Genomic DNA, 23752 nt, shown 5'->3' on the forward strand with positions numbered 1-23752 from the left:
TAAACCAGACTCTCACTGAACATTCAGACTCTGGATAAAAGGCTTATTTAGCCATTAGCAATGTGTCTGACGATATCTGCTGGCCTTCATTGGCTCCTTGTGAAATGCAGAATCTAATTTTAAGTCCTTCTTTTCACATATGAGGTCTTGAATAATCATGCCTAGCTATCCTAAACACCTTTATAGTGCACCCCAATGAAGCACTTTGCTCTCAGTCTGCTGGCTTACTTCTGACCCACCCTTGGTTATGTTAAAATCAGCTTGTTTTGCTGAGGCCTTCCCATGATGGAGTAATTCTCCTCTCACCGCTCTTCACTCACCATGTGTTTGGTTTCTGTAGGTATTACATACATTTCAGTAACTGTGTTTAATACTTCTCCTGTGCGTCATATTTCATTATTACACATCACCTAATTTATGGACATCTATGGTTTAATGTTTTGCATGTGTGGACTGGATGGGTTGTTACCAACACCTGATGAGAACTTCAGGTTAACTTTAGAAATATATTTACGTGTGCAATACTAATTTTAAACACTGTACTCGGATTATCATTATCATCATATTTATTTATAAGGCACTTATACATAAGTTAACTTATACATAAGATATAAATAAAAGCCAAATTAAAGAAAAAAGTAAAATAATTAATTAGTTCTTTTTCTTGTAATTAAATTACTTATTAACTAAGTCTCACTGAGGCCAAAAGCCAAAGAATAAAAATGTGTTTCAAGACATGTTTTAAAAGTGGACAGTGAAGGGGCCTCTCTAACATGCAAGGGCGAGTTATTCCATTATTTAGGAGCCACGATAGAAAAGGCCCGCCTCCTGGATCTTCGTACTTCCAGGAGCATGATGAAGAGATGTAGGGATGAGGAAGCTCAGATAGGTACGGTGGGGCAAGATTGTGAAAGTGTTTAAGAACAATCACAAGATTTTTAAAATGAACTCTAAAAGACACAGGCAGCCAGTGAGGCCAGCACAGGTTGTATGCTCTCTTTTACAGGTTCCTGTTTGCAGTCGTGCAGCTGCAGACGTGAGAGCAACTGACTGAGCCCCACATAAAGTGAGTTACAGTCGTCCAGACAAGAAGAAATAAAAGCATGGATCACTGTTTCAAAGTGCTGCCTCAAAAGAAAAGATTTCACTGCTGACAGTCAGCTTAAATGATAAAAACTGGACTTCACTGCTGCTCTAATTTGGCTGTCCAATTTAAAATCACCGTTTAAAATAAACTTCCAGGAGTCCCAAGGTTCTGCAGAGGAGGACTCAGAGGGACCACTGGGTCCAAACACCAGCACCTCTGTTGGCTTTGAGCTTTTTAAATGTTAATGAAAATAAAACCAAGCTTTAATGTCATCTAGACATGTCAAGAGAGGTTTTATGGAGATCCATCCTAAATACATTTGGCAGCCATCAGTGTAACAATGAAAAGAGATCTGATGCCATCTAAGGATGGAACCCAGAGGCAATACATGCAGTAAAAAGAGCAGTGGGCCTAAAATTGAGCCCTTTGGGATTAAAGAATATGTTTTTGTTTGTTTTCATCTAGGTCTCCGAGTTCTGCCTCTCAGTTGGCCCTGAAAATAATCAAATCATGGCAGCCATTTGGATGTAGTGGATATGTGGTTGGTGCTGAGTGGCAGGCACCGGGTGGACACTGGGGGGGGGGCTTTGTAGAGCAAGGCAATTCAGCACAAGGCAATTCAGCACAAGGCAATTCAAGGTGCTTTACATGATTAAAATAAAACACATAAAATGGACATAAATCACTTTAAAAGGTAAAAATACAAGAAAAACATTTAGAAGAAAGCATTTACGATAAAACAATAATCAAGACAATAACTTATATGAAAAATCAAAAACAAACAGGTAGAGAGCCATAATAGGATCAGTTACTCATAAGCAAGTCTATTAAGTAGGTTTTAATTTTAGACTTAAAAGAGTTCAGTGTCTCTGCAGCTTTGCATTCTCCTGATAGTGCGTTCCAGATGTGAGGAGCATAGAAACTAAAAGCTGCTTCTCCATGTTTAGTTCTGGTTCTGGGGACGGTCAGTAAACGAGAGCTGGAGGGGCTAACTGATCTGGATGGTTTGTACCATGACAGCAGATCTCTAATGTACTCTGGTGCTAACCCATTCAAGGATTTATACACTAATAAAAGCACTTTAAAGTCTATTCTCTGAGCTACAGGGAGCCAGTGTAATGACTTTAGAACTGGAGTTATGTGCTCTATTTTCTTGGTTCTAGTGAGAACACGAGCACCAGCGTGCTGGATCAGCTGATATATTCACATATATATGTGAATATATCACAAAATCCATGCAGCAAAATAGACAGGGTGACTTCCAGCGAGCTGGTGGCAGCTATACATGGATTCAAAGCTCACTAACTATAGTTTAGTCCATATGTTTTTGTAGTGATGCTTCTCCAGACCACCACACTGGACTTTAAGTCAAACAATCAAGATGTGTTTAGCTTTCCTTCAAGGGATTGAACAATACTAATGCAAGAACTGTAAGGAAAGTGCAGCCATTTTTACAGATAATCGTGCTAAAAACCCACATGATTAAACAAAGATGCTGGAATAAATGCATAAATGGGGCAATTTCAGAATAACCTGAACCTGAAGGTGCTTTTTTTCTAAACACTTTTCTGCCACAGTTGTGGCTGAATTAGTCGGTTTTCCTGATAAACAGTCACAGCAGCTGGTGTGTCTGCTCTGACTAACAAATAAACTGACAACATGAAGGCTCTCAGAACCAGAATGACACCCTGTCCAACTTATAACTAGACTGTTTCAGGTATGGGATTTTTACCACAACCATTTCCATGTGAAAGTGCTTCAATGATGCCACATAGGTTTGCATGATGTAACATAGAAAGTTCCTGGCTGCCCGCTGAGCTCCAAATACACTTCACCGTTCACCTTCAACCCTGTTTTTAGATGCTTTAGGCTGAAGAACACAAGACCAAAGTTCCAGATGGACAACAAGTTGTACCACAGTAAAACACACCAGACCTTACTGTTTACTCAAAACAAGGCAATAGTTCAGATCCACACTCTCAGGAAATAAAGTAGCTAATGTACTTTCAGGCAAGATAATCACTCTCTAAAGTACTACCCTTGTACCCTCGACAGTGGGCAGTTATTTAAGCCTTTGTACAAATAACTGTCTCCTCTTATAGAGCTATACTAGTAATTTAAGGTGATGCTTGCAGGTGCCCTTCGATACACTGGTGACCTGTCCAGGTTGTATCCCAGCTGGGAAACTCTGCAGCTCCTCGTTTTACTTACAGCTAGTTCTCAGCATTACGTCCATGAAGCTGAATAACAAAAGCTTCTCTTAATAACTAATGAAAGCACATGTTATAGCGTCATATTCTGGATGTCCACTGTCAACGCAGAATAAAAGTATCAATAACAGCAATATCAAAACAACAACTATGAAGCTACAGTAAGCTGCAGTTTCTTATGTTGAATAACGGTGACAAATGAAATCAAGTCCATCAGAAAGTAAGCAACCGGTGGATAAGTGAATAACTGAGGAACGTACCTGGGGGACACAGGCAGCTGTGGGAAACTTCTCTCACATCCCGCGTCTTTGGTAGTCGCGCTGCAAGCTTCTGTGTGAGACAAAGAACAGAGGAATGTTAAACTGAAGGTTACTGTTGTTCACTCAACTGAACATCTCACTGAAACTACTGCAGTTCTCAGTGACAGCCATTCTTATGAAGTCTGAAGATGAGATAAAAAAAGCCTCTACAAAAACAAAAGTCATCAGCTGTCTACAACAACTTGAGGGTGGGGGGAGCTATTGACTGCCCCACAGACCACCACCTTATGCTATAGCGAAGATCTAAACATAAGTCGACCTATTGTTAGCAGGATTAACTCAGCCACCTGCAACATTTCCAAGCACATCACCAACATCCTAAATCCCCTCATGGAGAGCACACCCCATCACATCAAACACTCGACTGACGCTCTGCAAACTTGAGCTGAATCCAGATGGTGTCCTTCCATAGTGATGTGGTCTCATCACTTATATACCTGAAGCAGTGGAGACCATCAGATAACTGACAGTTCCCTAGAAAACAGACCCAGCTGTACCCCCAGTCAGATTTGTTACAGCACTGCCTCACCACCACACTTTTGTAACCCATTGTAGCCAACTTTTACATGGAGGAAGTGGAAAGTGACACCCTTGGCTCCTTCAAGCAGACAGCACTGGGAAAGATGTTCTGTTTTCAAAAATAAAAACCCAATAAGTAAAATCCTTCACTGCTCCCATCAACTCTTGACATATAAAGTTCACCAGGGAAGACACAAAGATGTACAGTTTGTGTGCACTGAGGACGACTGAAGTTTACCAGAAGCCCACACACACAGAACACTACCTAATATTTGAGTCCCACCACCCTGTGGAACACAAACTTGGGGTAATCAGGACCCTGCAACGTCAGGCAGAAAACATTTCTGCTAAACCATACGGAAAAGAAAAGACAAACATGTAAAGACAACTCGTAAAACTCACAACTTCAACAAATCAGCAAAGATGCACAGGGAAGAAAGTCAGACAACATGTTCCTTATGTAGCAGGTTTATCAGGAGACATCCCAGTGCACCCAGCTACACCCTCAGACAAAATCCCACACACAATCTGAAGCACCCTGCAAGTGTACCTAAGAAAGTGGCGCAGTGTGCTTTTACATTACTGTGGTGTCATTCCACAGAGCATACAGTTCTACCATGCTTGATCCTTAAAAGCATCCATGCTCTACTTGAATTCACAACCTTACCTGGAATATTTTAGGAACTGTCCAAAATTTTTAAAATCTGAATAGAAGCATTCATCGCACAAAAGAGCCGCTCGAACAGCATCTCTACGACAAACGGTGTAAGACTAGTTAGTAAGTTAAAATTAAAAATCGTACAGGAAATAGTTTAGCAGTATATTTTCCAAGCTCCTTAGCAGTGACAACCGACAAGTTGTGTGGCATTTCCCCGTCACTCTACAACAGACATAACGAAGGTTAACCAGCTGGTTAGCTGCACAGAGATAACCCCAAGTCATTAAAATTTAGCAACCAAGCAAACAGCTCCAAGAACGTCTGTCAAAACTGACTCAAGCCAGATTCAGCTGAGCTACGAGAACATGGAGTAGCTGCAGCAGTCGCAAAGCAGGCGCTGGTGTGCGCGATGGCTTCTTTGTGCATGCGTGTGCTGAGCTTGACTTCATGCCATAGACTGTCCTTACGAGGGAAGAATTATAAGAAACTTTGATCAGAGGCTTGATCACTTGATTATGACGACATGATGCATAAAAGAGAAATGTCATTATTCCCCCGTATTTCAAGGTCACTGTACCAGCTAACAGAAGGCGAGAGGCACCCTGGAAGGTGGCCAGTCTCACACTGACAGACAGACACTGGCACATTCATACCTACGGACAATTTAGAGTCACCAGCTAACCTAACCCCGGTAACTACATGACCGGCTAGCAACAGTGCCAATCACCACACCCACATTAAATCCAATTAAACCTAAATGGTTTATGAAAAGATGACAGAGGGGGAAACATCATATTTACAGCTCGATATTCACAGAACAGAGATGAAGCGCATTTATAGAACAGGTACGTTGTGGTCACAGTATTTCAGCATCTAGCTAACACTATAGGAACGAGTGAGGATAAAGAGCTTAATGCTTTTAAAGTGGCAAGTTTCTAACAACTTAACAAACATTGTGCAGTTTGTCACACAATATGCGCACCAATTTAAAGACAGCAGTTGTGTTTCCCAGGAAGTCAAAAGACTTTGACATAACGTCGCTTCAGAGATGAAGCAAAATGTAAGAAAGACAGGACCAGAAAGAAGAAGGTAGGAGTGGTAATGTCCTTATTTAAATGGTAAATGGCCTGCATTTGTATAGCGCTTTTCTAGTCCATAGGACCCCAAAGCGCTTTACACTACATTCAGTCATTCACCCATTCACACACACATTCACACACTGGCGATGGCAAGCTACATTGTAGCCACAGCTGCCCTGGGGCGCACTGACAGAGGCGAGGCTGCCGGACACAGGCGCCACCGGGCCCTCTGACCACCACCAGTAGGCAAACACGGGGTTAGTATCTTGCCCAAGGATATTTGGCATGCAGCCAGGATGCAGCCTGGGATCGAACCACCGACCTTCTGATTAGTGGCTGACCTGCTCTGCCACCTGAGCTACAGCCACCCCAATATTTAGTTTTTTAAACAGACACAGTGTACATTATATACAATTTTGGGGTTATTGTTGTGAAACATCTTGCAAGCTGAGATATACTAACTTCATCTTATTGAAAGGTTGCATGAAAATACCAGGTGCACAGTTAATAGTGGTCCTTTGAGTTTACATGAATGCATTATGCTGAACTGTTGCAGAACAGCTGTGGTGTTCTTATCAAGTGCACCAGACGTTCATCTGAATTTAAGCTAATCGTGCTGAGTGGATTCACCCACTCGGTTTGGAAATTCACCACAATAGCTCCCGATAGCTCAGCTCAGTTCAACATCTGCTCACAAGAGACTTTGTGTGAGTTATTTCAAAGAATCTGTAGGGTCATTCATCTCAAATCATCAAATTTCAGAACATTTTTCTGATCAACTACCTCTGATTTCTCTGAAAAATGTAACAATGCAGCATTTTCATACATAAGAGACTTTATTTGAAGCATTTCTTCCACTGGTCATCACCAAACCTCACCAAAGTCAGCTGTGGCAACTCCAGCTTTAGGGTTGGGATGAGTTAAGGATAGGGGGTTGGCTCTGACTATCAATCACACCGTGTGGACACAGCAACCGGCTTTGCATGAATACTGACGTGACATGAGCTACTGGTCCCTTTTTCATGTCATGTCTTGCTCGTTTTGCTATCGTGTGTACAAAAAGAATTCACATCAATAGGTAGGTAGGTAGCATCACAAAACCTTTATCATAAAAATGAAAGTTTTGTGACTGTTGTGAAAATCAGACTTTATTGAATAGCTTTGATTTTTTTAAATGCTTATATCATTTGACACTGAACAAAATACACAACCATCCGAGTACATTCTCGACATCACAGCTTTGGGTCTCGCTGGTGTTGGTTACTGGCAGACGAATGCCAGGAAGGCATTTAGATGCCTGCAACAGGTGTTGAAGGGGATGTTATGAAGATACTGTGATTCTGACCACTGCTTCAGTAGTGCCTGTTAGTTTGGTGTCCACTTTAGTTATCGTGTAAACGGGCAAATGTGTCACATGAGCATAACTAAGGTTGTTATATAAGGGTGAAAACTTTCAGCGTGCTGAAGTTCAAAACTGCTTATAACGACTCCTCATTGTTAGACGGAGCCTGAGTCCAATTTACGGCAGTTTCACTGTTCAATGATCTAATAAGTGCTTTGTTTCAAACTTTAAGAAGCATAATGGCTGGAGAGCAGCCCAATGTCAGTAAACTGCGTCCTGCAGGCATTCTGTGAGTGCTTTATTCCTTAAGTAGAGGGTTACATGTGAAACTGAGAGATCACACTGCCATGAAATAACCAAACTTTAGCGCTCATGTCCTTCAAAACGATCATGTGGAAGCAATTGTAGGACTGCACTCAAAATTCTCTTAGCCCACTTCATATTATTCATGAATCCTTTCAGGAATTTATTCGGTTGATATTGGCAGACCCCACTCACAACTGGAGAAATCTTTAGCGGCTTTAAGGGAGCCAGGCAGCCTGCAACAATACTTAAAGACACAGCTTCTAGGCTACATAATGGGAATAATAGAGAGTGAAGAATCAGTTCGTCTGCAGCAATCAGCTCTGCCCATGTCAAAGGTCACAGAAACAGGAGTCTGTCAGACGCACTGCCTTTAAAATTCCCGACATTAATATTCTCCTACACTCGAATGCATCTCCATTCATCCTAACACGTATCTGCACAGTCTGCTTTTGTAGTCTTGCCTCTGCACACTACCAACAATCGCAGTGAGAGTGAAGTGCACGCTCTCAACTTTAATTCAACTAGTTTAACAAAACTGTTGCATTTAGAGTTTAGTAATTACAGCCAGAGTGTTCTCATTTCCTTTGCAGGCTTTTAACCCCTGCAGGACTTAACACGAAGCTTATTTTGACTCTGCCAGGGTATCTTTGGATCGGCCTTTCACTCCAACAACAGGAGGTGGTGCTGCTCTACTCACTGCCACAGCTGTGTTTCTGACATCGTCTATAGTTTTAGGATTACTCATTATTATTATTATTATTATTATTATTATTAATAATAATAATAATAATAATAATAATAATAATAATAATAATAATAATAATGTATACTTTATTGATACCCGTGGGGAAATTCCTCTCACTCAGTGAAGCAGTGGGCAGCCATTGGGCGCCCGGGGAGCGGTGTGTAGGGACGGTACCTTGCTCAGGGGTACCTCAGGGTAGCTATTCAGGGAAATCGAACCCCCGACCTTCCGATCATGGGGCCACCACTCATTATAGCATTATTGCTACTGCTTAATAATAATACTGCGTATTATATCACTTTTGTGATTCATTTTAATACTCTGGTTCAAAGGTTTTGTGCTGTGAAAGTAGAGATGGACCGATCCGATATTACGTATCGGTATCGGTCCGATACTGACCTAAATTACTGGATCGGATATCGGAGAAAAATAAAAAATGTAATCCGATCCATTAAATATCACGAAAGCACCTCACAAAACTTGCAACACGCCGTAACTCACCTCAGAACGTTAGCACGTCGGAGCAGTATGCATCACGTGATAGAGCGGCTGTGGCATGCGGGACCTGTCGGTGGTCTGGATAGCATGTGGAGCTTCGCTAGCAACCCGGCATTTCATCTCCGACAAAGTTATCCCCGAGAGAAGTAAAGCAAGTGTGTAAGTCCATCTCTGAATGTTTGTAAAGCATTCCTGCGTTAAGCTTAACAAGCGACTGCCTCTCCTGCTGCTACTTCAATCATGAAACTGCTTAAATGATCAGCTGATCGGCGCGAGTCCGTGTCTCTAGTTTGCTTTTGGCCCACTTTGCACCAGAAAGAGGAAACCAGCGGCTGAACAACAGCAGCACGTTTAAGCTTGATCAGCTGTTGTTAGAATGTATTTAATATTACTTTCTACTCCAGGATCTTTTTCTACGTAGCTGACGCTGGTAACTGTGCAGGGGCGGATCTAGCAAAGTTTAGCCAGGGGGGCCGATAGGGCATTAACAGGGAAAAGGGGGCACAAAGACATACTTTTCTTTCTTATTCTCATTTAAAATGTCTAGCTTTTAATAAATAATTATCTGACACCCAAAGTTTTAATTTGATGTAAAATGAATAGAAGTCAATTACTGTATATAGTAACTATTACGTCTAATATATATACCCTAGTAAGCTATAGTACTTTTTCCTTTGGGAAGGTACCATCTGTGCAGTCTGCAATTTTGTTGAAGAAAGATGTTGAATCTATTTAATATTTCTTGAAAAATAATTGATTTCTGTGCATTTTTTTTCACACTGCATCAAATTAAGGTTGATTACGTCGATTAAGCATCATGAGGTGGAGCGTGAGGGGTGGTTCCCTGTTTTTTATTTATTTATTTTTGTTGTTGCTGGGAGTTGGAACCCTATTAGTTAGGTTGCTTAATATTTATGCTAAGTACTCTTTAAAATACCAGAATAGGGAGGATGGTGCAGGTTTAAGTTTATTAGATTGATCAGTATTGCTGAACTATGAAATATTTTTTTTTGCATACAGGTATAACAGAATAGCTTTAGTGTAGTTGTTGTTTTAAACTTGAGTATGAACTTATACAAAATGCAGCAAGATATTTAAAAAAAAACAGTTTTGTTGATTAAAAAACACTATATCGGATTCATATCGGTATCGGCAGATATCCAAATTTATGATATCGGTATCGGTATCGGACATAAAAAAGTGGTATCGTGCCATCTCTAAAAGCGACAGTCTAACAGATATATGTTGCTCAAATATGTGTCCAACCCTGATTTTAACACATGTACAGGACTCATTGACGGACTGTTATGAAAACAATCATTTTCTTTGTCATAAACTAAACTTTATGACAAAGTTCAAATGAGGGATTTTTGCTTGTCTCGTTTCAAAGCTTGTTGCTCAGCTGCAGCGTTTCATTTGCACTGAAACTGTCAGCCAACGGTGTTTACATGGGCACATAAACATATTAATAGCGACGGTTGTCAAAAATAATGATTAGTACTAAAAAAATATTAATACATTTTGTATGAATGATTTTGTATGAATATTGTGCTGAATGATGGAGTATAAGATAGACTTGAGATAGACTGGCCGACCTACACATTAACCCCACAGCGGTCGTTTGGCCGTGGACATCCATCACAGATGCATTTATGAAAGTCTGCATCTACTGAGTCAGCAGAGGGTAGGCAGAATTTATGTACACTCAACAAAAATATAAACGCAACACCTTTGTTACTGCTCCCATTCCCCATGGGATGGACGTAGAGACCTAAAATTCATTCCAGATACACAATATAACCATCCCTCCCAAACAGTGGTCACAAATCAGTCCAAATGTGTGGTAGTGGGCACATCTGCTATATTGAGATAATCCATCCCACCTCACAGGTGTGCCACATCAGGATGCTGATCTGACATCATGAGTAGTGCACAGGTGTACCTCAGACTGCCCACAACAAAAGGCCACCCTGGAATGTGCAGTTTTGTCTCACAGCAAAATGCCACAGATGCCACAAGCAATGAGGGAGCGTGCAATTGGCATGCTGACAGCAGGAATGTCAACCAGATCTGTCGCCCGTGCATTGAATGTTCATTTCTCAACCATAAGCCGTCTCCACAGGCGTTTCAGAGAATATGGCAGCACATCCAACCGGCCTCACAACCGCAGACCTCGTGTAACCACACCAGCCCAGGACCTCCACATCCAGCAGGTTCACCTCCAAGATCATCTGAGACCAGCCACCCAGACAGCTGCTGGAACAATTGGTTTGCACAACCAAACAATTTCTGCACAAACTGTCAGAAACCGTCTCAGGGACGCTCAACTGCATGCCCGTCGTCCTCATCGGGGTCTTGACCTGACTCCAGCTCGTCGCCGTAACAGACTTGTGTGGGCAAATGCTCACATTCGATGGCGTCTGGCACGTTGGAGAGGTGTGCGCTTCACAGATGAATCATGGTTCACATTGTTCAGGGCAGATGGCAGCTGAGAATGTCCCAGTTATTGCATGGCCAGCATACTCACCGGACATGTCACCCATTGAGCATGTTCGGGATGTGCTTGACCGGCGTATACGACAGCGTGTACCAGTTCCCACGAATACCCAACAACCTCGCACAGCCATTGAAGTGGAGTGGACCAACATTCCACAGGCCACAATTGACAATCTGATAGACTCCATGCGACGATGTGTTGCACTGCATGAGGCAAATGGTGGTCACACCAGATACTGACCGGTTCTGGGTCCCCAGACCCCCAATAGTGCAAAAAACTGCACATTCCAGGGTGGCCTTTTGTTGTGGGCAGTCTGAGGTACACCTGTGCACTACTCATGATGTCAGATCAGCATCCTGATGTGGCACACCTGTGAGGTGGGATGGATTATCTCAATATAGCAGATGTGCCCACTACCACACATTTGGACTGATTTGTGACCACTGTTTGGGAGGGATGGTTATATTGTGTATCTGGAATGAATTTTAGGTCTCTACGTCCATCCCATGGGGAATGGGAGCAGTAACAAAGGTGTTGCGTTTATATTTTTGTTGAGTGTATTAGGCACCTCATTACTCTGCAACTCTCTGAGGTGTGCCACTCTGTGATTCCTAAACGCTTCCATTTTGTGATGATACCTCTTATCTTTGTTTGTGGGAGAGCAGACTGATTTACGGCATCATATTACAGGACTGACCCATTCTTCCAGATGTTTGTAAAGGTACACTGGATGGCTGGGGGCTTCGTTTTATGCACTTCTGACAAAGGAAGTAAAAGCACCTGATTTCAAAGATCAATAGGTGCGGTGCAAACTTCTGTCATCTTGACTGGTAGATTATATAAACTGTAGGAGCTCTGCAGTTTTAAAACTAAAAGGTGGAGAGTAGCAGGCATAGTGTTTGGGAGCAACAACATAGTGCATCCTGTACAGTGCAGCTGGGAGTGCTCGCACCAAACAGCCACTCTATAAATGCATGGCACAACACACAAGAGTATATTTGCACCTAAAGGTTAAAGGTTACTCTTTGGAAGATGCCACATTTTTTGTTGCTTCTCCCCAAGACAAGAACTAACAGACTTAAAAACTCCTTTGTCCCACACGCCATCAAACTGTTTAACTCCTCTCTGGAGGGGAGAGGGAGGGGAAACAGGAGGACAAAGGAGGGGGGAACAACTAAGCTGTAGTGCCTCTGCACCTCACTGTACAATACCTTTTGTGCAATACTTTTGTAAATAGTCAACAGTGCAATAGACCCCAATACTCGAAATGTGCAATTCATTCACTTGTATTTTTATTTTTTATTCCTATTTATTCTATTTATCCCCTTCGTATATTTTATTTATATTGTCTCTGTATTTATATATGTGTGTGTGTGTGTGTGTGTGTGTGTGTGTGTGTGTGTGTGTGTGTGTGTGTGTGTGTGTATATATATATATATATAATATTCTGTAACTCTGAAACTTCGGTCGTTGCTGTGCTTTTTGGAAATCGAATTTCCCAGAGGAACCCACCCGAGGGATTAATAAAGTTCTATCTAATCTAATCTAATTTTGGTTTGGAAGAGGAGTAAAAGAGGCCGTCTCTGTAAACAGGCCGGTTCGGGTTTTACACTCAAAGAGCTTTTTACAATTCCTACAAGCACTTCTGTCTACATCAGTCCTCTCTGTCTGACATTCACACATTCATACTCTTATGGATGCATCTCATGAGCAACATGGGCTTCGCGTCTTGCCCAAGGATACATGGCGGCTGGAGCAGCCAAACCACGAACCTTCTGATTAGTACTTGACCTGTTCTGCCTCCTGAGCTCGACGTATTCAGTAGCGAGGACATTTTATGACTGGACCTGTTGCAAGGTAACATCCAATCACAGTAGCACGCTGGGATTCTTCGAGTCTGTACGCTGACAAGCCTGATTTTACACATCTGTGGCCAGGAGACTGATCGGAACACCTGAATTCAATTATTTAGATGGGCGAGTAAATAATTATGGCAATATAGAGTATTGCAATAGTATATGTAGTGTTAACGTCAAGGTAAAAAGATGCAACTTCCTCCCCAGGACTGCAAACAAACTATACCTGGAACATTATGCAGTAAACTAGTTGATTGTGCTGCACTCCAGATTTTACTGGAATAACAATAAGGACTCCTGGCCATATTTTCCATGACAGAGGAAATCGGTCATCACTGAAGGAAACAGGGTGGCTGATTCTGGACAGCGCTGGGAGAAAATCCCACAGATTTCTCTGCCATCCTCTTTCTGTATAGAAAGGCACATCTGTGCTCATGTCCCATTAATAATGACAGTTTATACTCACAGTGCTAAACAAAGAGACAAGCTACATCACCCTGGGCCTGTCTGGAAACAGATCCTCCCCACTGGGCCCCCCTGGAGGCACAGGCACTGAAACTGGACCTTTGAATGGCCCCAACTGGCCGTAAAACTTCACTTTGTCTTTTTATTATTGTTTGTTTTGTTTTCACTCATATGTTAGTAGGCCCTACACCTCAAACTGTCACTGCAAAGAAATAAACTACTTTTAGATTTATACCATTTAATAACGTTATCATTTGCTCAGAGGAAATAAACGTTTGCATTTATACAAAGTTTCTATCAAAGTAGCCATAAACCCAAGTAAAATCACTGGCTTTCTATGTCATTTTGTAATCCCAAGATTTCTTTTCAAAAGTACCGTGGCTCCAGAATTTAACACCCTCCCTGGGCTATATTTGGACTAAGACTGACATCCATCTTTAGCAAGAAAAGCACACAGCCTAAATTCCAGCTATTGTTGTGCTAACTGATGACCATCACTGACAGACATGATTAATATAAAATACTGTCTGAGTAGCTGGTGGTCTACGGGACACTTGTACATGTAGTCTGCCTCCTTTGACTGAGGTATAAGGGTTTAGGTGAGTGACTGACTTCAGGTCTGAGACTGCAAGCAAGCTCTGCACTAACCACCACGTGCTCATTTTTCCTCCTGTTAAATGCATTATGCTGGCCCTAGTGAAAGGGGTCGAGGAGTGAGTGTGTGTATGTGTGTGTGGGGGGGGGTTAAAAGCCGGGCTACAGCAAACAGAGGAAGGGAAAGTCGGCTCCCTGTGGATCTTTAAACACCGTGCAGGCTGTTAGGTGCTTGTTGGTGTAGCTGTGATCAATTGGAGGGCAGCGCTGAGGGCAACTTTAGAAGCAACAGATGTGAACAGCCACCGAGAGCCCTTCACACTGTTATCTCAGAGAAGATAAACGCATGTAACACCTGTGCAACTTCTTAATGTTGTACTTTGGAGATGCCACAGTGCTTTGTTTAAGAGCAAGGGAGCATCTCTTTGAATAAGAGCGCTGGAAATACATATATCTATACTTAAATGAGAGATTCACTGATGCTTTATCATGACAGTCTCTACTATTACCTCTGTGATCTCTGCATCCAGAAAACACCAATACACTTATATCACCAGCTGTAGAGAGAATCGTCTAAAATTATTTTCCAAAAGAAATTAATTGTGTGTGGTGGGGGGCAGCGCAAAAACATTTCTGTTTATCATTTTAAAAAAAAATCTTTTCATCATTTTAAGCGACTCTTACTTCTTCCAGGATCTGGTCGAGACGACCCAGGATGACGGGCTCCACCTGTTCCACGGACAGCATCCACGCAGAAAGCCGCTGCTGTTCCAGACTTACTATCCTGGACTGCAGCTCCGACGTCCGCACAAACACTACGATCCAAACTCCAACAGACAGCACGGACACCGCGATGCAAAACGTCACGCAAGACAAATCTCTCCACAGCGGCTGCTTCAAGCCAACGCGCCTCTTTTCACCTGGTTTACCAGCGACTCCCCACTTCTTTTCCTGTTCCATTTCAGACATGTGAGTGTGGCTCTGTGCACCCAACAATCCCCAAGCTCATCAGGTGTACAGTTGCGCAGAAAGAATCCTGGCGATCTGTAACTTTGCAGGAGGCTGTTTATACTGAGTAAACTCTGCCGTTCTTTACCAATCTGGCTGCACTCATATGAGTAATTACATAAACCTTCAAAACCGAAACATTCCGTGTCCGAGTCTTCCGCTGTCTTACTCCTTTGTGTTCGGCTCCGTTTGTCCCATTCGCTACTTCAGAGCGATCCCACTATGTGCTACAGGACAGTCCCTGTAAACCGAACCAGTCTCCCGCTCCTCTGTACAACTCTGGAAGTCGCCGGCTCTTTGCTCACACTGCATGCTCCTCCTCTGAGAGGTTTTAGGTTAAATGGCGGGGCGGGATTCGCCAGTGTTGCTACCCCCTTTGATCCGTGTACTTGGACAGGGGTATTTTTAGGTGCGCAAAGCCAGGACGCAAAGTCACACAGCGGGTATACTGAGTGCCCGCTGACTGCTGCTCAAAACAACGTACCACAATGATCTCGTTTAGAGGATCTGCTAGCTTCTGTGAACTTGTTCTGTGCAGATTCAAGTTCGCCACGCCAGGATAGATTATATAGCAACACGCTAGAGTAGTTTGGAGTGATTTACAGTTCACAATAAGCTCCATGGTGCCCGCTCAGTCGCCTGTGAACTATGAGAAAAACAGAAACTCTGTTTTAAACCTGTGGTTCTCAAACTGTTTTCTGACACAGTCCACATAAGAGTAGTTCAAGCTGCACAACCCACAACTTTAAATAACAACAGAATCCAAGTTTACACCAAGCATGAGCCAGGACAATATCATCTATGAACTTTTATTTCTTTCTTTTCCCTCAAAGAGCAACATCATTTCTGTTTGGGGTTTTTTAAGTGGAGAGTTTCTGCTTTAATTCAAGAGGTTAAACAAACCATTAAGCCTTTAGGAGTAACCACCATTTTTATAGAAAGTCCACAATTTTCAGAGGCTCAACAGTAATTGGACAATTGACTGACAAGCAGTGCCATGTGGGAACTCTCCCCTCAGTGTTTCGTGATAAATGACACAGACTTGGGGAGAAAAAGGTGTTTGTGCTAGAATAATAAAAGGTCCAAAGAGTAAAGGAGGCCATCATTAGGTTATACTGTTTCTCTTTATATCCATATTCAAAGGCTTTGTCTGTTCCAGTATCTGTGTTTTGTCTTGTTTCACTTTATGTTGAGTTATGTGAATTTCTCAGTGTTAAGCAATTATTCTAGATAGTGATGATTTGTTGGTTTTCACATGTGTTTAGTGTTTGGGCCTTCTTGGTTTTACTTATTGTGGTTCTGCTTTTTGGGCGGACCAAAATGCAGAGATGGAACATGAACTCAAACAGCTTTATTGCTGAAAGCTACAAACTGAAAGTACTGGCCAATAAACCCCTGGTGTGGAAACTAAGCCACAGAACATGAAGCACACAGCACAGGGGGAAACATGGCAGGAAGACTGATGACGTGACAACAGAGACAAACTGAAGACTTAAATACACGGGATAACGAGAGGATGGGCAGCAGGTGGAAACACCAGGAACAAATCTGACTAATGGGATAGAAGCAAAACTGAATGTCACACATGAGACGAGGTAGCTTCAAAATAAAGCAGGAAGTGACACACACTGTGAGACCCAGGCAAAGACACACACAAGAGAAGGACACAGAGAACAAAGAGACAAGGGGAAACTAAAACACAGAATAAACCCAAGAATGAAAAACGAAGCTTAAACATAAACCATAATACACTGAAAAAAAGGGACTGGCCATCTCTTGGATTTATGTAAGCATCTTGCATGCATTTAACACAATTGCCTCATGTTTTAAAGTTAAATGTAACTATATAGTGTAAAAACTACATGATATGCAGAAAGGGTGTATTAAATTGTTCATATCATGTTCAGGTGACGTAAGTCAATAAGATAGCAACGTTAAATCTCGTGAAACCACGCGTGATTTCATCTCGCGGGCTTTGGATCGTGGTTTAAAAAAGGCATCCATCTCAGTCAAGTCGAGCAGCCAACTCTACGTTTTTGGTATGTCTTGATTTTTTGAATTCATTTTTACCATAATTCAGCCAAATGTAGTTAAACGTCTAAAGTGCCGCCATGTAACATGCTAAAAAGAGCCGTTAGCTTATTTGCTGTTTTATCTGTTGTCAAAGAATTGGCGCTTTTTCATTTGAATTTGTCTTTGGCACAAGAGCCGTAATATCACATTAAACCTAATTACGAGGCACTCATAACATAATTTGGTTTTCTGTGTGAATAGATTTGTCAACTGACTCTTCAGTTACATTGTGTATTTACTGCACCGTGGTGTTAGTGAGATTTTGGACATTGAACAGCTTTAGCTAATATCATCAGCGGCATTATGCTAGCTTACATCCCTACCCCTCCTGCCCTCCTTTTGTTTTTGTTTTTTTTTGCTGCACATTGAGAGACGACCTCTATTCTGCATTTCACCAGGAGTCAGCTGATGGATTGTGGGTTCAAGGTGTTATGGTAAGAAAGTATATTCTATTTTCGTTTCTGTAACTTAATTATAATAGGTTTTTTATAATTATTAGGTGCATGCATACTCACCCTATTAATACAACTGAGAGATCCAAAATCTGCCATAGGTTTAACTTATACCTGTATGTATTGTCAGAAAGGTGATTACTGGACTCGCATTAATGCACACTTGAACTGAAATGAGGTTGTAACTTGTGGGTTGTTGGGTTGCAAATCAGAAACAAACATCTTTGGATTTTTTTTAATCCCATAAGATCTGGAAACACAGTTTTTATTCAACAAAACATTACTGATTAACCAAGCACAGTGCCTGCTGTTATTTCAAAATAATTTTATGTCATTTCAGATAAAATGCAGCATTCCAGTGCATCCCAACCATGCCTTTACAGTCAAGGTTTCTGACGGAGCTGAGTTTTTCTCTGACAGTCTGCTGAAAGTGTTTGCAAAGTGATCGGGGGAACAGGGCACAAAGCTAAAGGATGTAGCTGCCATAATGACAGTAAGAACTTTAAAATTCTTTAACTACAAAGTGTATATGTATTGCATTAGGTCATTAAAAGATTTTTATGCTACATCCATTGAAACAGTCAACTATTACCTGTGAGTAATGATTCCACTAAAAGGATGCCATAATTTTCGTCATGCATTTACTGGCCCACTGAGAAAAAATTCTTTTTTTAAAAATAAATGTTCTGGAAACTATATATCCATAAAGTTGATGTCAAACAGGAACTTTTGATATTGCTTTGTAGATGCTGGTGTTGCATGTTGACTGGTTTAAAAAGTCAAGAGTTTTGGTCTGGGATCATTTTCTTCTGTGCTACTGAAAAGTTCACAAATCTCTGTTTTCTTTGTTATAATAGTCAAGGATGACATTAATGCTCGGAGTCCCTCATCAAAGTGCTCCGCATCTGTGTGAAAGACAATTGCAACATCTTGGTGCAGGAGTTCATGGTGAGTGTTTTATGAGTAGATTGTGGCTTTGCAACATTTAAAAATGCATTTAGTTATCCACTTGATCCTCATTGGACTGGTTAGGACCAGTAGTCCTCTTTAATAATTTGAAGTTCACATGAGGCCTGGTAGTGAACTCGGCCGCCGGCCCTTGAGGCCCCATCCCCACCCCTGTATTAGGGGTCACATCAGTGTGAAAAAACTTTAAATTTGTCATTCTAATGAACAAAGGAAAATCCCACCAATATTTATATTAGCTTTTGTTTGAAAAAATGACCAACTGACCAACAGCTAACCAAATTGTGGGGCTGAAAGTCTAAATTCTAACATCTTCTGAGTGACATAACCTGGATTTCTGATGGGCCGGTGTCTTTCTAACAAAAACTAATGTAAAGCATTTGAAATTATTATGTTTTTCACCCTCTCTTAGAAACTCTGTTAGACCATGAATGGCAGCATGGCAGGCCACTCTTTGGCTATAGCTATTTACTATGTTGCTTGCATTGGTTTAAATTACTCTAACATTAGAACTGGTAGATTCAAAAGAGATGAGTTTAAAAAGGAATCTTAAAGAAATGTTTTGTGTTTAACCAGGACTTGACTGAGGCCACTGCACAGATTGAGAAAACCACAATGAACATCTGTCTCCAGAGGATGCACCAGGCAATGACTTTTCTGATGTTGTTCTTCAAGATCTGGATAACGTGACCTTTGCAGTAGCCATGCTGTTTGGACCTTTTTTATTCCTTCAACATGAGCTACCCATCACAACTCTGCTACACTTTTGAGGTGATTCAATGGGTGGTAATGGAGTTGGATGCAACTCAGCTCTCAAGAAAAGCTCACAACTAAGACAAAACTGCTCCTGCAACGAAGCTCACTGTTATGCATGCAAGCTGATCAGCTCTAGGTGAGAGGACATTTAAATCTCACACTTGTTCTGCTGCATTTTTGAAGCTCAATTCCAGGAACGGATCGCAGGGTTCATTTTTATATACTCTGCAACTGCCATGAGGACGAGCCGTTTTTTGTTGTTGTTTGTTTTTCCTTTTGCTCTGTACAAGTTCTGTTTGTCTGTTTGGCAGCATTTTTCAATTTCTCTTTGTATTTTTTCTTTCTTTTACTAGTGAAGAGATGTAGCGTGAACAGTTATACAGTCTAAATATCCCATATGGGTCGTGTGAAATGGTATTTTCAGTTTCATTCAGTTGAAGTAAAGAACGTTGAATATTTCTAAGTGTGCTGTTTTGAACCAAGATGTCACAGTATGATCAGTGCTGTAATTTTTGACAGTCACTGTATCAATGTTATTTTTGCGTCTCTTGAATAAAGGTTTTGACCTGCAAGTGCTAATTTCTTTAGTTATTGGGGTAAAATGGGAGGTGTTAATAGGAAGGTGTTTGCCAATTCAGTAACCTAATTTAATGTTAATGGAAACTAACATTACCTCAAATTGTTTAGTTATAATTGTTGTTTAACTGAATCTTGACGTCAGAGGCCTTAAATAGAATGTTTTGTATTGTTCTTTCCCAACATTTTTCAAAAGAAACAGTCTAATTTCTTTGCTGTGATTGATTCCAGAGAACACGGAAGAACTGACATTATTTAACTGTTGATTTATGTAGATTCAGTAGAGGAGTAATGTCAGTTTAATTCTTTACCTACTGCAGTGAAATTAGACATTTTGTTTTGAAAGGTTACTGGTGGATGCCAGCAACCATCTTGGAAGAGAACAATACAATCTGTTATAAGGCCTCCATTTGAAAATTGTGTATTTGATACTAGAATATAATAGCAAAATGTAATTTGAAGATAACATGTAGTATTTAAGTGACCAAGTAGTATTGGGTAAAAGTTATTGAATCGTGTTGGGATAACATGAGCTCAAATTACTTCATCAAAACATGTTTAAGTCACATTTTATCAACACAAATTGCACAAGTTTATTGAACATGAATAAATTGTGTTAATTTAACTCAATTGTTTAAGTTGCTGCCAAAGCAAAACATCTGTGTGCAACAAATGTCCACCATTGAATTAAGTAAATCCAACAACATATTTTTTTCAGTGTACAAAATGACACCAAATACAAGAAACCATGACATTGACTGTATTCTATCCCTTGTTTAAGTTATCGTGGTTCCTCTGTGTTTCCCGTGGTTTGTCAGGTTGTCATCTTTGATTCCACATTTAGTTACTTTCTACTGTATTCTATTAGTCATTTGTCTCGTGGGAGCTGTGTTTACTTTTGCTTCCTTTGTCCTGTTTCCACCACAAGTTTCAGTTGTGTTCCCACCTGTTTCTATTCCCATGTTATCTCATGAACCTCTAGTTTTTTGGTCCACTTCTGGGTCTTGAGTTCTGCATTTGGGTCTGAAACCTGCTTGTAACACAGAGCTACATGATGACCATCATCATCAGACATCAGCCTGCTGGAGCAGTTTCTGCACTGTGAGAATGTGAGACTCCAAAAGACTCTTTCTGACATGTGCCCAGAGAATCCCAGACTATTGGAGGTGCTGCACACATGGCTAAGGGACCTAGTCATTGTCACCATCCGTCCTCTCACGGCTTCTGTCCTGAACTCCACACCTCTGCAGTCTGCAGGCTTTCTGCTGCAGGTTTCTTCCTGTTAAAAGGGAGTTTTTCCTTCCCATTGTCACCAAAGTGCTTGCTTGTTGGGGTCATATGTTGTTTTTTTTCCTCTGTATGTATTATTGTAGGGTCTACCTTACAGTACAAAGCACTTTGAGGCGACTGTTGTTGTGATTTGACGCTGTATAAATAAAATTGAATTGAAATTTCATAATTCTCACTCTTTCTGCCCGACTACTCCTCATCAGCCAGCTCCTTGCTGCTCCACCTCAGACTCACCTGTCTCCCTGCTAGCCAGTGTTTAACTGTCCTACTCATGAAGGTGGAATATCCAACACAAAAGAAGCAGCACCAGCCAGAGCTTCCATCCCTGCCTCCACCTAAGCTGGTTTCCACATTCGTGTTTGTCGGGTCTCTATGACATCCTCCTCAGTGAGTAAGACGGAATTTGCTTTTCTCCCCAACTTGCTTGTTCAAACACTAATCCTTGTGTTTTTCAGCATATGAAATGTGAAACAGAGTTTTTTGGTTACCAGCTTGTAAAGTTAGAGACTGAGTTTTTTGTTGCTTCTTTAATACAACCTGAACTTTTTCTACGTGTACTTCATATTGAAACTGCTCATTGTGTGCTTCATTCTGAACCTGCTGGCCAAATACCTGACCTAGCAACTCTGAAAAGCTAAACACAAGTACTTGCCTTCTTGCTAGTCTGTACTTTATAAGTTTACACGGGACTCTGAAATTCCCGAGAACGCAGCGCGATCATTCTACATTCAAGCGTACTCGATGACATCACAAACTTAATCTCTCCTATTAAAAATAGCATATATGTATGGACAGCTCACGCTGCTTATTGAATAAAAAACAAACAGGTCTGATGTTAAAACGCTTTTATTTTTATGTCAGTAGATATTAATAAATTAAAATAGATGTCTGCTCGGGTTTGGAGAGAACAGAGCAAATATCTAAAATATCATTTTATCATTTTTGGAGCAGCCTTCAGGATCTCCACGCATCAACATGCAGTTTCTGCTCCCGGAGAAAATGTTTCCTGCTGAGTTTAAATATTCCCAACATTAAAATTAATTCATTTATACTGACAGCTCTGCAAGTAAGGCTTTAAAATTAAATAGAATGATCAAGTTGTGAAGCTAAAGTTTAATCTCAGCCAAACCGATTTGCTCAGAAACAAATAAAACAAACACCAAACCAAAGATCTGAAACCATGCCGGGAGTTTGCTGTTCTCTTTTTTTTTTGTGTGTCCCATTTGGATCTTTAGCATCAGAATTGTTGTCTTAAGGCCAAGAAAGATGCCAAGCGGATTTATTTTACCAAGTGGATCATCATGGCCTTGCCATATTGGTCCATTTGATTGACCTTTATTATAATTATGAATTTATTTTATTTTCAGTTGCTACAAACGGGACAGACATGACTGGGGGATAGGACAGGGAGAAAGAATGAAAGAAAGAGAGGGAGAGAAAGAAAACCAAAGGGGAGAAGAGACGGTGAGAAGGGGGGGAAGAAAGAAAAAAAAAAAAGCACCTGGGTCACCTGTATGGAGAAAAAAAACAGAAGAGAAAGCAAACAGCAAAGAGCAACATAATAAAAAAAACGGCACCATCACAATAAACTAGCTAGCAGTAGATATCAGTAGATACTAAATAATAAACGATATTGTGCAGCACGCAAGATAGACAGCGCACAGTGTGCTTTGAGGCAGCAGCCAAGAAAGGTGTAGTCCGCGTCTGTGAATACCCATGTGTGCATACCTGTGTGGATCAGCATGCTTGCATTCCAAAGGTTTCTCCATGTAACGATCTGCTAGGGAGTGTGGGGAGCCACAGCCCCGTCCTCCAGGGTGTGAAGCGGGCATGGAGGAGATCAAAACTCCAGACATCCAGAGGCCCCCAGAACACAAGAGACCAAGGAAGACCAACAGAGGGGCAGCCGCGCCACTGTCCCAGTAAGAGCTGAGGAGAGTCCCAGATGAGGGCTCACTCAGCAGCCGCGGAGCAGAAGCCAGGGGGGGTTGCAGTGACGCGCCCGTGAGCTCCGCCGGCAGCCAGCTGTGCCTGAGTGACCGAGCCCCAGGCCGAGAGGCCGGGGGCACCCCACCTCCGAAGTGGCCCGAGCGAGCACCAGGCTCCAGGCCCCGATAAGCGGCCGCCAAGGAGTGAGCTGGTGTGTACCCGGACGCCCACCCCCAGACACAAAGAACCACCAACGCACCGACACCTGAGGGAGTCCGCCACTGGCAGGGGAAGTGGTGGTGGGTGGAGATAGGCCTCCAAACCTTGGAGGGCCTGAGATGTCCCCAGAGAGGTGGCGTCTGATACCCAACCTGACATATAGACACAGACATACAGGCACACACAGATACAAACATCCATTCCCACCCTCATGCTCTCATATGCACTTACTCCACACTCAACCAACGTGGAGACAGACATAAAGAGACGCTGTACACACGATCACACTCCCCAAGCGTACTCTACA

At 41.7% G+C, this 23752-nt stretch overlaps 1 protein-coding gene and 1 long non-coding RNA gene across 3 annotated transcripts in view; one reads left to right on the forward strand and one right to left on the reverse strand.

Moving 5' to 3' along the window:
- Window positions 1-15477, reverse strand: part of LOC146560525 (collagen alpha-1(XIII) chain-like) — a 41415-nt gene extending 25938 nt beyond the window's left edge. Inside the window, exons 1-2 of the mRNA XM_085295871.1 lie at window positions 14861-15477; window positions 3558-3627 (exon numbers count right to left, since the gene is read on the reverse strand). Coding sequence (XP_085151997.1) covers window positions 3558-3627; window positions 14861-15145 — 355 coding nt within the window. The 5' untranslated portion in view covers window positions 15146-15477. The remainder of the gene's footprint in view (window positions 1-3557; window positions 3628-14860) is intronic.
- Window positions 15478-16936: 1459 nt separating this feature from the next.
- LOC146560527 (uncharacterized) lies at window positions 16937-20749 on the forward strand. Of its 2 annotated transcripts, XR_014894760.1 has the most exons (6): window positions 16937-16970; window positions 17092-17223; window positions 17656-17691; window positions 18050-18202; window positions 18567-18657; window positions 19252-20749. It is a non-coding gene; the product is annotated as an uncharacterized LOC146560527 (long non-coding RNA). The 2 variants fall into 2 exon arrangements; XR_014894759.1 differs by having other exon boundaries at window positions 16937-17223.
- The last annotated feature ends 3003 nt before the right edge of the window (window positions 20750-23752 follow it).

The sequence above is a fragment of the Mchenga conophoros genome, linkage group LG13, assembly GCF_057382185.1.
Source record: "Mchenga conophoros isolate Kocher_MC1m ecotype Shallow Benthic linkage group LG13, M_conophoros_male_GT1.1, whole genome shotgun sequence".
Classification (NCBI taxonomy): Eukaryota; Metazoa; Chordata; class Actinopteri; order Cichliformes; family Cichlidae; genus Mchenga; species Mchenga conophoros.